Raw genomic sequence first — 16,736 nt, 5'->3', positions numbered from 1 at the left:
CCCCCCCCCAAGATTTGAAAGTATCTTGTCCCCTTATTGGTCCTTAGGGTCAGGTGTCAGCCAGGTTACCCGAGCTTCTTAACCCTTTACAGGTAAAAGGATTTTGGAGTTTCTGGCCAGGAGGGATTCCATAGCACTGTACACAGGAGAGCAGCCACCCTTCCCTTTATAGTTATGACAACCCCCTTCTACAAAAGACTACGGTTTGTAGTGTATATGTAGTCACGGGTGCAGTCTGCCCTGATGAGTTCCTTAAGGAGGCCAGATTAAAGAACAATGAAGTCTTATTCTGATTTACTTGTGTGTGTGTGTTGCTTAGAATGACATATTTACAATGTCTTTTAAAATAATAGGAAGTCACTATAAGGAATCCAATAACTGTCCAAATTGTTAGGTGTATTTCCAGTTATGTTTGGTCCTTTTGTCTCCATCACTGAGGGACAAAACAAAAACCCAACAATATTCAAAGTATTTAAAAGTCTGGATTTTATTCTCATTTTAGTAGTAAGTAGGAATTTTCTGTAGGCTCATAGCTTCACCCGCTTTCATATATAAAATAAAAATCCTAAATTTGATTTGTTTTACACAGGAGTAACTCCATTGACCTCAGGGAAGTTAATCTAGGCTCACACTGGTGTAAGGAAAATCAGAATCAGGTGAATGGTGTCTAAGTAGGTGAGCAGCCACACACAAAAAACATTTAGTAAAGTATCCATATGAGTCTGATCCTGCTCACTCTTGCCAAAAGTACCATTAAAGTCAATGGTTTGGGAGGAGTAAGGACAGTGTAAGTGGGTCCCGGAAGTCCTGCCTCGGTAGGACAGAAAATGGAAAGGGAAATCTGAAATTCTATCTCCAACTCCCTCAGTTGCTCCCTTGGTATTGAAGTACCTGTAGCCTTTAAAGTCTTCCAGTGGTTTGAGGCATCTAACAGTAGTAGCTCGTGCCAGCTGTAATAACTGGGTTTCATTCTTGACTCTGATTTTCCTGTCTTGTGGTCTAAGACAGAATTTCAAATTTATTCAAGTGTAGCTTATGACCTATGAGTTTCTTATACCCTTTAAATGATGAATTTTAAAAAAAATCTCATATAGAAATATAGGTTGAAAAATATGACTCTTCCATTCACTTAGCTACAGCAATGGCCACTGGAGACCTGATCCTGCATACCTGTGCAAGGTAATAGGATCATTTGCCAAGTGGTTGCACTTAAAATTTATTTTATTTGTGAAAAATTCTGCTGGCTTGAGAGAGATTCTCTATACTTAAATGGGCAATATTGCTAGAAATGGTGATGTCTCTCAGAATAAAACTGAGATGTTTCAATCTATGTATCCAGTCTAAAAAAATTCATACTCTTGCGAAGAATGTCTGAAAGCAAATTCTTTATCTCTTTTACTCTCTTGACTTAAATATGCCCAAATGGATTTTTTTCTTCAAAATGTGTGTGTGAAAGAGAGAAATTGTGCTTCTGACAGAAAAGACCTTGTACCACAGGACACCTTGAATCACATACAAGATTTCAACACACAATGAATTCCCCCCCTCCCCCACAGACACACTTACTATAGCTATGAAAACAATGAGAACAGTCATTCCTAATGGTAATATTGGAAATGAACTCTAAACAAAATGGGCAGTAACAGGCACCAGTGTGATGTTACATAAAGTTTAATACACTTTACCTTATTCATTATATCAGCAATATATGCTATGAGTTTCAGCCCAATGGTTAATCCCGTAAAATAATACTTCCGTATGGTATTCATGAATGAATTTCATTCTTGCCTATTCTAGCTCAGAAGCATTAGAGGGGCCTGGACCATTAAGGAGAGCATATTTCTATGTGTATGAATCAGATTCAGGACGTGGGATGAAGAGATTATGACAGTTTCAGCGTGTTTCCCATGCATATGCATACCCAGTTTGCCATACAAACTGGTTTTGTAGTAATTCATTCAAAATGTGACTAGATTTTAACAAGCAGGAGATTTTAATGGGAATCAAGACAATGACTGGAGATCTGCCATGTGCCCCTCCTTCCACCACTCCCAAAGAAAAAGTAAACTTCACCATTGGAATCAAGCGTAAAAAAGACCTAGATCTCTTCCATGAACACACAAAAAGTCGGAAACCTCATCTGACCACATGTAAGCCAGATTTAGCCATTTACAATATAAAAGTGGTAGCTAAATAACTAAAATACCATTTCTCTAATTTTTCCAACCAGATTGTATTTCCTTTTTTCATTCTTGGCCTACAGGGAATTGACCTACAGGGAATGTGCCACATATTAAACCACTATTGGGAATTATTACAAAAAGGAAGTATTTTGCAATATAGTTAATGAATTTAATAAGGAACATAAATACTCTAGAGTGTTGTGCAGTAATTCTGTCCATAGAATTACCTTAGTGCTTGCTGAAATAGTGTAATTAAAAACTCCACTAACCTATCATATTAATTGTTCTTTGGATTTTTTTAAAACAAATCAGTGCTAGGCCTTTTCTGTTACTGTGTTATGCTTAAGGAGCTCTCATCTTAGGTTTATATGTGATTTATTAATTTAAATACAAGGATTTACAAAGGTGAAAAAGGAAGCTTCCAGAGGGGCTTGTAAGTACAGTTTAATAAATGTAATAAATTTAAATCAAGCTGACACATTTTAAGAAGGAATTGCATGTTTGGAAAAAGCTGTACACAAGGATAGGCAAACACAATACAGAATATATCAATATAAGGCCATTAATTATAAATTAAGTGGACATTACCTCACACCACAAAACTATTTATGCCATTAGTTCATGTAAATGAGTCCCTGAGTTAACCATAGGAGCTGTCTGCAACTGACTTGCTTTCGGGAGTGTTAGGCTCTTACTGTGTAAAAAAAAAAAAAAAAAAAAAAAACATATGAATGATTTACTGGAAAAAAATCAAAGGTGGGTCAACCCTTTTCTTGCAAATATTCCTCTGTTTAATTTATTTGTAATGCTTGCTTACTGGTACCATACTAGTACTCATCCTGTAAGGATAACATTAATTGGTTGACATAGAACAGCTTTATTCTGAACAGAGAAATGTTTTCACCTGCCAAATAAAATATAACTTTCATCCTTCATTTCTTGATAAACTGCTTAATAAGTTCCTTCAAGTACTTTTCTCTTCCCTTTGCAAGTTAACCAAACTCTCATTTAATCATTTTAAATCCAGTATACCATATCAATGACATTTTGCGAGTAAATCTAAATGAAGATTATAATACCATGCCTGAATTTAGTGCACTATTTCACATCATGTCTTTGAATTCAGGTCACTTTAAGAAATAGTGGGCCAAATTCTACTTAGTTAAACTGCTGCAACGCCACTGACTTCACTGGTGTAATTGAAAGCAGAATTTGGCCTGCTGCCATATGTGCTGCAAATATAGGCTGAAACTTTTGAAATGTGTAGACAATTGAAAGACAATTTCAACTTGAAAGTAAAGAAAGCAAGGCCAGATTTTCAAAGGTTTTACAAACACAGTTGTATGTGGAAAACTTACACACAATTTGCACATGCATTTACTGGGACACAAACTGTGTATGTCATTGGCCAGTTATGGTCACTTCCCTTACCTGACTTTAATGAGAGCAGGAACCAGCCCTAAATCAGCAGGACAATACTGCTAACACATGCTGCACCAGATGAGCACATGGGGGTTTTATCTCAGACTGGTACAGAATAAAACTGTTTTTCCTGAATTCCTATGTGTGGCCTAAATTATTTCACATGCATATTATTAGCATGGAGTAAAATGAGAATGTGCCTGCCAGAATACTAAGCTTTCAAAATCAGAGCCCAGTTTTGAATATGTATATGATTGGGTAACTTGTAAAATCACCTGGGGCCTGATTGTGGAACTTTGAAAGTCACTGAGAGTTTTGCCATTGACATTTATGGTGCAGGACTGGACACTTAATTCTTTCACATGAAATAGCTGACTTTAGAACATATTTAGTGATACACAGATCAGGATTGTGCCCTTAATAGGGAAACTTTTGGGTGTTTGTATTTACTGTATGGACGTGCAAGTCCTAGTATTTTGATGCCATACAGAGCCAGTTTGGTTTGATTCAGGAAAAGGAATACAGTTGCATTAGATGAATTGACTCGTCAGGCATAATTGTCAAGTATTTCTTGCTATTTTGTTTCTGGAGCCTGCAACAGACATGTCTCTTATTTTCCCTTTCCAGGAGTTTGTCATGATTGTTGTGTTTGGTTTCGAATATATCATTCGCATCTGGTCAGCTGGCTGCTGTTGTCGCTACCGAGGATGGCAAGGAAGATTGCGATTTGCGAGGAAACCATTCTGTGTAATAGGTGAGTTTCCCAATTAATTTCAATGTAAATTCCAAAAGTTACAACCTAGCCATCACAGGTTGGCTGATTTCTTGCACACATCATAGCAGATTCAGTTTATTTACTTGATTTTACTGTAATTCTTTAAAAAATGTCTGATTTGGAACCAACAAGTTGGTGCAATAGTGAACCTGTGTAACAGCAGGATCTCAGCTTCATTACCCTCATCCTCTGACCTCATTGTTCTCTCCAGTTGCTATTTGCAGGGCCGGTGCAACCACTAGGCAAGCTAGGCGGCCGCGGCTGCGGGGGGGCGCATAGGGGAAGTGCTCCCCACCCCAGATCACCTCCACTCTGCCTCCTCTGCTGAGCACACAGCCCCCGCTCTAATTCTCCTCCAATCGGCGCCACAAGCCTGGGAGGGGAGGAGAATTAGAGCGGCGCCGGCGTGCTCAGCAGAGGAGGCGGAGCGGAGGTGAGCTCGGGCGGGCTCCCCGGGCGGGGTTAGCTGCCGTGGAGGGGGGCGCTCCCCAGGTGGGGTTAGCTGCAGAGAGGGGGGTAGCTGCTGTGGGGGTGGCTCCCCGGGCGGGGGGGCGGTGGGCTGGGTTAGCTGCCGCGGTGGGCGGGGTTAGCTGCTGCGAGGGGGGCTCCTCTGGTGGGAGGGGCGGGAGAGCGTGGTTAGCTGCCGGTGGGGGACAGGGACGGGTTTATCTGGGTGGGGGGGTGGCGCAAGGTGGAAATTTCGCCTAGGGCGTGAAACTTCCTTGCACCGGCCCTGGCTATTTGCACTCACCTGTTGCATCGCATTTAAATTAGATTATAAACAGGAGACATACCTGCCTGTGTTTGTACAGCACCTGACACCAGGGTTCCCCAACCTGATTGCAGTAGCACCCAAAGGCCCCAATGCAAATAACAAATAATTTCACCATCAGTTGCAGTGGGGCTGTAATGAGGGAAATATGAGTAGGTGGCGTTCCCAAAACCTTCCCAAAAGAGTCATTTTTGTTGAAGCTGTGATGTTTAGAATGCGAGAGCAGCCAATATTAACCATGCTGCAGGTTCCTTACAAATACACTAACCAAGATAAGTGTGGGTGTGTCAGGTAAAAGTTGATTGGGAGTGTATAGAGAAGGTCACAGTGGGTTTCTACCATTTTGCATTACTCAGAGGTGTATCATCTATAAAGACATCATTATTAAGCGTTTTATGGTAATTCCTGTAATTATCAATTGTAAGGGCTGTTTTTCCAATAATTACAGTAGAACTTTGAGTCCCATATCCAAACCATGGTTAGCCAGATCTAATGTGACCTTAGGTAACAACATGTCCCCTGAGGCTTACTGCACAGTTGGCTAAAGAGGAAAGTAGGGAGAGGAAGTTACCTGTTTCCCCAAGGCCAACTGGCTGAAGAGGAGACAGAAGGTACTTGTGCAGGGCCAGCTCCAGGCACCAGCTTAACAAGCAGGTGCTTGGGGCGGCCAAGGGAGAGGGGCGGCACCTGCGGCAATTCGGGGGCGGCAGGTCCCTCACTCCCTCTAGGAGCGAAGGACCTGCCGCTGAACTGCTGCCGCCGATCGCGGCTTTTTTTTTTTTTTCCAATTGCTGCCGCCGATCGCGATCGCGGGGTTTTTTTTTTGTTTGTTTTTTTTTTGCTTGGGGCGGCAGAAATGCTGGAGCCAGCCCTGTACTTGTGTGTAGAAACTCCACTCTCTCCTGCCTTCACCAGGCAGCCTTCATTGGGGAAGCCAGCCCCTCAGACATTCCCTCTCCCTGCGTTCAGCCATATGACTCCCCTGATTAATCAAACCCAGGGGTATTTGCAGGTTTTTGGTGCACTTTCTAGTCATCAAGGTTCTACTGTACATAATTCAAGATAACAGAACCAGACAGTTCAGCACAGGTGGTTTATTAACCATAAAATAAGTCAAACATTTAAATAGCAGAAACATGTAACATTCCAGATTACTTGCTGCAGTCCTAGAACTCTTTGTTTGGAGATAGCCACAATTTGTTCAATCCAGCTTCAGTTTATCTTCAGTTTTCTTTCCTCCTACTGTGTGCAAGCCTTTCGCTGGTAACTAACTTCATTTTGGAGGTGTTAATTCCTTGCATAAAAGAAGTTAGTTAAGGGACACAATCATGCTTTAAGTTATATATCCAAACCTGTGTTACTTATGAACCTGTCAATAATTAAAGAAGGCCAGATCATGGCCCATTCTGGGCACTAACCCAAAAGAGTAAGGGGGCCATAAAGCACCCCATGTACCCATGCACCATAACGCAGCTTCCAGTTCCTGGTGGGTAGCATGCTCCACAGTGCTGCTGTGTCCCCTCTGCTTGCCAAAGAGCAGGAAGGAGTGAGGAGTGAATATAGCTTTGACTCCGACCCCTGGCGGTGTATCTACACCAGCATATCAGGGAGCACACTCTGTCAGTCAGTCTCCTGGGCCATTCTAGGAGCAACACTACAACATAGACCCCATTGCGTGGGGCTCGGTCACAATCTAGACCAGAATTTTAAGCAATTGTTATAGACTTTTCACTGTTTTCACTGGTTGTTTCTTGCTCTTCACGTGTTTCTAACTATTAAACTGGCCCCATTTGTTCCTATCTCTGCTTTTTCTCATGGTCTGCAGTATTCTCATGCTTCATGCCTCATGCTGCAGCATTTAAAAAATGAACTAATGGGAAAAAAATGTAATGAATACCTTTCTATTTGTTAGCATTTGTAAAATGTTTTTCCTGGGGGGGGACTCTAAATATTGGGCCTAAACTATTTGACAGTATTGCTCTAAATACTTAGCAGTTTTCCTTTATGGGTTATTTTATTTTTACTTTTTGGATCACTTGAAAACTAGAATTCTTTTCTATTTTTTTTAAATAGGTCTAATTGTGTTGAGTCATATAGCTTTATAAGCTGAACTCCCCATTAAAGTCAATGTAGAGTTCCTCTAAAATCCCATGACCAGATTTGGCTTTTTGTTATTTAATCCTTATTTACAGTTTATTCATTCTACTTCCCATTTCAATGTAATAGTGATATCTTTACAGCCATAGTCTGTTTGCCCTTAATTTAACTTGCCGGTATATCCTCAGCAGATCTAACTATTTTTGCAGTCAAACACAATTACTTAGGTCAGTGGCCTAAGAGATGGAAATAAATGTTTGAATTACCAAAAAGGTCAAATTCAGAGAGCCTTTGTTTTTTTCAGCTTTCATTAATGACCTATCAGTGTGTAAGGCCAATACTTACAATAATAAGCCTATGATGTCAGTAAGTCTGACAAGTTAGTTTACGAACAACTCTGTGTGCTCCTTGGTAAGAAAAGATACATCAGTACATGTTGGCTAGCTTTGCACCCTACTTGTTGTCTCAGAGGAAATGGGAAATAGAATTGTGCTATTCATCCTGGCTGTGTATTTTGTGTTAGATTGAGAGCTGCCTGCTATCCCTTATTTTACCTAATTACTCCTTGGCCAGCATATCTCATCCACAGAGCACAAGCGCTGACCCATGTACTAGGCATATAATTTGAAGCTGGAATTTCAGCACTGCAAAGGAATGTTGCCATGTTGTTCTGTAGAGGTATGGAAGCTGTTCCATACCATTGATCATTTTTGTTGTCCTTTTCTGTACCTTTTTCAATTCCAATATATCTTTTTTGAGATGTGGCAACCAGATCTGCATGCAGTATTCAAGATGTGGGCATATCTAGGACACATTTACCCTAGGATGTTGCAGCGCCACAAAACAGAAAAGTCTTAGCCACTGCAAAATTACATAATTTTCATTAAAAGTCAATAGGAACAAATCTGTGTTTGTGCAGCACTTAGCACAATAGAGTCTTGTCCATGACTGGGGCTCCTAGGTGCTATTGCAATATTTAAAAAAAGAAATAAGAATAATAGCAAGAAACTATCAGTTCTGTTAGACAATTCATTGACATTCCAAAACAAAAAGTGCACTTGAATGGCAAAAATACACTTCTTCCTTTAAAAAGGCATTGGCTTTGTAGCTAGCATAGGGAAGGATGGTGTAGTTATTAGAGCTGGGCGAAATGTTTTTTGGAAAAATAATTTACTTGTTGAAAAATGCAGTTTCAGGCAACCCAAAACTATTTGTAAATTTGATCCTATAAATTCATCTGGGAAAAACTTTTCCAGGGCCAGATTCAGAGTGTGAGCATCCCCATTCCTCCCTTTAACCTTTAGCACAGTGATTAAGGCACTTGGGATGTGGAAGACCCAGGGTTTGAATCCCCATTCTGGAACAGGAACTTGAACACAGATCTACTCCTGCCAGTTTTCCTTCATTTTTTGGCCTTCCAGTGTGCCTAGTCCCATGAAATATCACCCTCTCCTACCTAGAGAAGCTACCATCTGATCAACTATGGGTCACTAGCCACTGAGCTTCCTCCCCAGCAGTCACCAGTGTCTCTAACAGCCCCTGAACCTGGAGTTGCAGTGTGTGATCTATCTAGCTCTGCCTTGAAGGAAAGTTGTTCCTCAGTAGTTCTTACGAAACTATGGTTGTGGCAGTAGAGTTTTCCATTGAATCTGACTGCCCCAACCTTGTGCAAAGTCCAGATTCGAATCTGGGTTTTCAGCCCCTTGTTTGGGAATGTTTTGACCTAGAGTTTTGGTTTGAGCCCATTGTGACAGAATATACCCCTGTGTTCATACTCTACACACCATTGTAATAATCTTTATACAAAGGACGCCTTGTAAGGTATCATTTCAAAACTCATAATTTGCTGGTCAGTATTGTCCTGATTAAAATATGTGTGGCAACATTGTATGTGAAGTTATAAGACCCCCCCCCCCCGGTATGGTGTATGTTCCAAACCCCACAGCCCTGCCCCAACAGAAGGCAAACAGGGCTGTCCTAATCAAAGGGATGTGTGCTCTGCTTAATTTGCATTTAAGTATTAAACAGAGGCATCAAGCAGGAAGGGAAGACAAAGGAAGTTCAAACAGGTGAAAAAAACAGCAGGCAATATCCTTCCCATAGACTCTTAATCTCCAGGGTCTTAGCTGGAAATGTATTTCAAAGGGGGACTGAAACTATAAAAAGGAGGGACAAACACCCCAAGAGACACCCCCCCTCTCTACCTATCACATTCACCACACCCAAAGAGACAAAGAAAGCAGGCATTGGACTCTGGGGGAAGGGGTCCTGACCTGAGAGTTTGGTCAGTAATCTGCTGAAGCATCTGGTGAGAAACTTTGCTTGAATCCAATATAGTTTAAGTTAGACAATAGTAAATGTTTTATCTTTATTTTTCTTGTAACCATTTCTGATTTTATGCTTCATTACTTATACTCACTTAAAATCTTTTTGTAGTTAACTTGCTTTACTGTTTTATCTAATCCAGTGTGTTTAAATTGAAGTGTCTGAACAACTATTTGAGAAATAAAATGGCATGTTATTTTGCTAAAGGAATAACGGACTTAATATATGTGGATTGTCCAGGAGAGGGCTGGGCAGTACAGGGCATATGTTTCTGGGGGGAAATCTGAGATAGGGGTGTGTTGGGGTCACCCTCCAGTATAAGAAAGGCTGTTGGGAGCTAGAGTGTAACCCAAGTCTGGCTGGCAGTTACACACAGACACTCGGGGAATCACTTGCATTCTGAAAGACTGTTTGTGAGTGGCCCAGGTTGGAGCTACTTCAGCAAAGCATTGTAAGGCACTCAGGGTTGCAGGACAGGGGTGACACAGCCCCCCACTGATCTGGACTCTACCCTGGTATGTCATACCCATCTCTAGTGATAGAAGATGTTTCCAGTGCAGAGCAGCTGTCCATGCTTTCCGATGGTGTATTTCTCCAGTCCAGTAATGCTTTTCATGCATCTCAGTTAGTCCATTAGTAGTTTCCTTACAGCTGCTCCTACTTTATCACTACACTAGCTGTAGTACGATGAAAGTTATACAAGTTCAAATTCTGCTGATGTTTCAACTGTGCAAATTCCCAACAGGGAAACTTAAGTCCATTCTCCATAATCAGTCTCTTGGATGTCATGCTTGGCAAACCTTGCTTTGGAGCATTCAGTGATAGCAGCAGCTATCGTGTGTTACAGGATCTATTTCTCATTAATCAAAGTAGTAATTACCATCACAGGATATTTTTGTCAGCCCACTATAAACAAGTCTACATCTAGGTTGTTGCAAGGTCAGTTGGGGGTTTAATTTATTTATGAAATGATATGTTACGTGCCCATCACCATAGTATTTAGGCACAGTACATAGATTAAATGCAACTAGACAGTAAATCTACTGCCCTCAATAAACAGCATAAATAGCCCCTTTCCTGTACCCCCGGAACTATAAATAGTCTAATTATGGTACATTGTTAAGTATATGCTTAACCAAAGAGATGTGCCTTGCATTACATTCTAAAGGTTGGCAAAATTGAGGTCTGGAAGGATCAAGCTTCACAGTTGGGGGCCATCTGCTAAAAATGCCCTGTTACAAACTTCAAGCAAACACATTCAGAGCCAAACCCTGTTCGCCTTACTCCAGAGAGTAGTCTAGTTATAGCCAACCAGATTACTCACTTGAGCAAGATGAACAGGATTTGTCCCTTAGTGACTGTTAGCGAAAATGCCTCGGATGATCTCAGTTGGCACAGTGAGGGGCAGAGAAAGAGTGATGGTTTTTTAAGGTAAATAGGTCCCAAACCCTGTAGGGCTTTTTTCACAAATGTTTAGTGGCATCTCTTCATGTCTGGCAGTCCTGACAAAACAATTGTTTGGAGTGTGTGAAGCAGTTACCTACTTAGCAGGTAACAGGCCTACTGGCAGACTAAGGTACTGCTTACTGTGAGTAAGGATGACAAAGTCTGGTCTTCTATTTTTAGAAGCTACTTACCCACCATTCAAAGGAAATCTGCTTGGTTGATACACTCCAAGTCCTGGTTACATCTTTTTGGCATGAGCTGAGATCTCAGTAGTTTGGTGATCTGATTCTGCTCTGTGTATGTTCTTATAGCAGCCTCATCACCATAGTATCTCAGCACCGTCCAGTAGTGCATTAAGTGACATGATTAACATCTGTCACATGTGGTTCATTCTCCTGCTCTCATTCTCTCTCTAGGGAAAAAATTGTGTGTGCAGCATCATATTTTGTTTTGGTGTGGTTATTTTTAAGTCCACACTGCTGTGTGTTTATATTAGAGCAGGCAAGGCTGAAGAAGTACACCTTGCACTTTAAGTGGAAGGTGGTGAGGTTTGTAGTGGTAGTTAGCTCCTGTGGAAGTTTGTTCCACTCTAAGATTGGCCTCCAAGAAAGCTCTGTTTCCTGCACAGATGAGCTTTACCCTTGTGGTAGAAAGTTCTATTGTGCCTGAGGAGTGGAGTTGTTGGGATTAGGACCAGGGCCAGAGTATTAGGTGATCTTTTACCTATGCTGGGCCCAGACCTTTGAGCACCTTAAAGGTATTCAATGGGAAGCCAATGGACAGAGCAGAGGACAGGTTTGCAATAGAAAGTCCATGATAAATGTCAGAGATCCTTTTCTGCATTGTCTATCCAAGCGATATTTTTAATTACTTTCTTTGAAGGCCTTTGGGAGCTAATAGAAACTATTGAAGCTCATTTTCAAAGCATTATGTACTGTGTCCACATGTGTGGTCTCATACCAGATGATATCAGTCAAACTTGGTACATGCAAAAACAAAGCTAGACATTCTTTACACATTTGAGCATAGATTTTACTTTGCTAGAAAAAATGTTCTAAAGTCAAATGCCACAGGCTGGCCATTTAGAAGTCTTAATCCATATTCACCCTGTAATTGAGTTGCAGATTCCTTTCCCATCATATTTTAGGGCTGGATGGTTGGTCACTAACCTTTGAAACTCTTTGAAAACATTTTGATGCTAGAATTCCCAGCAGCATCCCTGAGCCTTCAACACATCAAGAAGTTCATTGACCTTGCAGAGGAGGTGATAGGAATTGGACAGATAGTCGACAGCCCTGAGGAATACTGTACACTTTGTGCACTTTTAGACAGGGCATGTCCAAAATTGCTAAAATGTTTTTAGGGACTGGCTCTAAACCTTCTGCTATTAGCGGTCTCCAGTATATGAAATTGCTAACAGAATTGGCCTCTGTTCCTCTCCCTCCCCCCGACCTTCCTTTATTCAATCTGAGATTTACATACTCTGCTCAGTTGGGCTGTGTTATCGGATTACAATCTTGATCTCTGTTGAAATTCATAAGATATTTACCATACCCCAACCTAAATAGTCAATGACAATAACATCCGCCCCTTACAGAACTTTTAGGATTTAATGTTTATGTTTTAGTCACTCATCTAGAGCAGGATTATGCCAAATATACACAGCCATCTATGTCAACTGAATGGAGTCCACAAAGTAGTAAAATAGCTCCTACGTCAAAATAATTGTCAATCCCATTTTAGCTTCTTCTTCTTTTTTTTAAAGAATTGCTTCAAATATTGGTTGCTGTGCAAGTTTCCCCTCAATATGATATCCAGTGAAATGCTTCAGGCAGAGAGTTGAATCATTTAAAACCTTCCCATATTGATACACCACTGGTTCCTTTGCTGGATGTATATTATTGTATACTTTTGCAACTGACTGTTATATTGCCCTAATTGTGCAATGCCCAACCTTTCACTAGATTCTGGTCGATGAAGGTGCACCTGCCTGGTGGCAGTTTATGTTAAAGTCCAATTTGTGGCATTTCCCATTATGAGCATGCCAGTATGCATTTATCTGCAAGGTGCCCATATGTGCCATTGTTAGTTTAGAGTTTCTGTACCTGAGTTTGTGCAGTCTGTCTAGAATGACATTAGAGTAATTGTTAAAGCTTATTACATTGAAGACAGGACAATCGTCAGTCTGATATCTGGATATATGAACTCTGTGTGGTGAGGCTTGCAGGTTTAGTTGTGCAAATAGCTCTTTCTCTTTGCTTGTCACAGCCCCAACCCAGTGGGTGATGGTATAGACAAACTCATTTGAAGAAATGTGATTGGTATATATTATAGGATCTTTCTATAACTACCTTGCAACTTTCTTGATTTTTATTTTTAGTGTCAGTAATCACATTAATCTCCTTTGGCACTGATGGTGGGCATTTGCCTCATTCATGTTATCCCCCCCCACCCCCTTCCCAAAATACATTTTTGCTGTTCTCTGCCTACAGACAGTTTTGTTCTTTTCAGTTTAACCTATGATGTTTGAAGCTATCTTGTGTGTATTGTATATCTTCCACTCTGTCTGATGCTTTTAGTTTTTGTAGCTATGATTATTATTATTATTATTTATTTTGTTTGTTTACTGCTGTGGCTTCATCATAATTTGTCCCTAAGACTAGACTGTTTCTAATAAGTTCATCTGTAAGCGAGGGTAGGTAGTGTAGGGTAGAGGGTATATCAGCATGAGGGTAGATGATGCAGTCGTGTTAGTACTGATCTGTAATTGCTGTTTCATTTTGATCACGTGTTGTAATTTAGAAAAGATGCATTCTCATTTCTTTTAAATAGCATGTGTTTTTCAGAAGTGATTAAGATTTCTGTTATATCTTGCCAGCCTTAATTTGTTAATGGCGAGATAAAATGCAGGCCTGGCCCATTGCTATATTCAGTGTGGCCAATCTGATTGCCAAATCTTGTTTTTAATCCAGACTTACAAGTACAGTACTTCATAATTGATCACAATGTCAGAAGAAGCTCCATTTTCCACAGATGTTTCCATTCATTTGCATTGCTGCAGAGAATGGAATGTTGCTCCTCGCCATTGCTGAAGTGACTAAAACCCTGACCTTCAGAGTAGTGCAATGGGAGTGTCAGGATCAGGCCCCAAATGCCTATCCACAAATTTATTTCTGACACCATAGTAAGTGGAGTAAGGAGAAACATTCTGTAGCACAACAACAAATGTATTTATATCACACACTTAACAATATTAGATATTATTATATGCCAGTAAATGATGCTTTGTGTATTAACGTTCTATCTACAAATACTACATATAAGGGATCAAATCTGGCCAGCTTGCAGCAGTTCTGCCAGTTGGTACTTTTCCCTAGTGGCTATAGCTTGTGCTCCAGAATCTAAACTCCAATTTTTAAGAAAATATAAGTTTTTAACCTTTATGATTGTGGCAATAACCCTAAAAATATAAAGCAAATGTAATAATGCAGGGATAACTATCTGATTTTGCAGGCAGGCTGAAGTAACAGGTCTAAGAAAGGTGTCAGTGACCATATTTGTTGCAAACGTATGTTAACTCTGAAGCCTAATTATAACCATTTAAATGTCTACATTTTTGTTTAAAGCATGAAAGAGACATGAGGAATGACTGTTTGCTATGGCCTTATTGGTCCCAGGATATTAGAGAGACAAGATGGGTGAGATGATATCTTTAACTGGACCAGCTTCTGGTGGTGAAAGAGACAAGCTTTTCCTTCTTCAGCATCAATGGGATTGTTTCCCAAATTTCATCAGTTACACTTGCTTACTGAAGTTCTGGGAAACATACTCAGAGTGTCTCAGCTAAATACAAGATGGAACAGATTGTTTAGCATAATAATATATGGAGATATACCTATCTCATAGAACTGGAAGGGACCCTGAAGGTCATTGAGTCCAGCCCCCTGCCTTCACTAGCAGGACTAAGTACTTGTCCCAGATCCCTAAGTGGCCCCCTCAAGGATTGAACTCATAACCCTGGGTTTAGTAGGCCAATGTTCAAACCATTGAGCTATCCCTCCCCCCGATATAAGTAGTTAACATATATTGTAAGAGACCATTCAAGGTGAAGCGAGCAGTTAACTCCTCTGAAGTCATAGGACAAAAGAGGGTTAGTGGGTTATAGATTGTTGTAATGAACTATAAATCCAGTGTCTTTACTAAGTCCATGATTTTTAGTGTCTAACAAAATTACGAATTTAAGCTCCCAGGCTTGTCTTTTAAAGGTGTTATGCAGGTTTCCTTTGAAGACAAGAACTGAGAGGTCAGATATGGAGTGATTGTTTTGTGAAAAGTATTTGCCCAAATGTGATATGCTGGTTTTGTCTCTTATCATTTTCCTGTGTGAGTTCATTCAAGAGCATAGGGATTGTCTTGTTTCACCCTCCTAGTTGTTATTTGGGCAGTTAGTGCATTGGACCACATGTTGAGACAGGCATGTGTAGGACCCATGGATCTTGAAAGGTGTGTTGCGGGGGGTATTGATCATGGTAGCAGTGGAGATATGTCTGAAGGTTTTGCATCTTTTGTTATGGCAGGGACCAGTGCTGCTTTGAGTTGGTATGTCCTGGTCTATGGGGAGCTTGCTTCTGATCATGAACTTGGCAACATTGTTGTTTGAAGACCAGAAGAGGAGGTTTAGGAAATATTTCTTTCAGGATGTAGTCCCCATTGAGTATGTATTGTTACTGTTTAATAATACTCCTTATGGATTCCAGTGTGGGGTGATGGTTGACAACTAGAGGGGTATGGTTGGAGGGTTCTTTTTCCACGCTGAAGCAGTTTCTCTCAGGATATTTGGCTGTCCAATTTCATGATGTGATCTACTTGTCTGATGGATTGTCCTTGTTTAGTGAAGGTGGTTTTAAGTGTGTTAAGGTGTGTATCCCAGACTTTCTCCTTGGAGCGTATACAGCTGAGTGCCTGGCTGTAGATAACAGATTTCTTGGTATGTTTGGGGTGGATGTTGGATCTGTGAAGATAAGTGTGGTGATCCATGGGCTTCTTTTAAATAGTTTTCTGTAGAGTTCCATTGTTGAAGCTGATCATGGTGTCCAGGAAGTTGATATTGGTGAGGGAGTGTTCTAGAGAGAGGTTGTTGGATGGGTGGTGGTGGTTGAAGTTGTGGTGGAAATCTGTGAGGGAGTTTAGGTCATCTTTCAAGAGGATGAAAATATCATCAATGTATCTTAGATATATCATTGGTTTTGTGGTGAATTTATCCAGAAATTCTTCTTTGAGGTGGCCCATAAAGAGGATGGTTCCCCAATATGCCAGCCTCAGTACCTATGGCTGTTCCCATTGTTTGGACAAAGTGTTTGTTGTTGAATGTAAGGATGTTATGGGTGAGGATGAAATGGATGAGTTTGGTGATGTATTTGAGGTGGATATCTGAGTGTTGTCCACTGTCTTGTAGATATATGAAGCAGGCAGTAATGTGAGGGATGTTGGTGTTTAGGGAAGTGACATCTCTGGTGCCAAGAATGGTGTTCTGAGGGAGGTTGTTAATATTGTAGAGTTTCTGGAGGAAGTCGGTTGTGTCATATTTGAAAGATCTGCATAACCTGTGTGACTGATATCTCATTGTGGGGTCAACTGTGTGAGGCTTGGCAGAGTATCACCACTTATTTTTCCCATCTGACCTCAACTTGCATTTCAAAAAATTCTCCTAACGTTC

General features: G+C 40.7%; 1 protein-coding gene across 1 annotated transcript in view; it reads left to right on the top strand.

Annotated features, from left to right (window-relative positions):
- Positions 1-16,736, top strand: part of KCNQ5 (potassium voltage-gated channel subfamily Q member 5) — a 525,002-nt gene that overhangs the window by 407,163 nt on the left and 101,103 nt on the right. Inside the window, 1 exon segment of the mRNA XM_026654633.2 lies at positions 4,233-4,359. Within this exon segment, the coding sequence (XP_026510418.1) occupies positions 4,233-4,359 (127 nt within the window).

The sequence above is a fragment of the Terrapene carolina genome, unplaced genomic scaffold (genome assembly GCF_002925995.2).
Source record: "Terrapene carolina triunguis isolate 2854851 unplaced genomic scaffold, T_m_triunguis-2.0 Scaffold42, whole genome shotgun sequence".
Lineage (NCBI taxonomy): Eukaryota > Metazoa > Chordata > Testudines > Emydidae > Terrapene > Terrapene triunguis.
The sequence above is the reverse complement of the archived record's forward strand: the minus strand, read 5'-3'. Positions and strand labels throughout refer to the sequence as shown.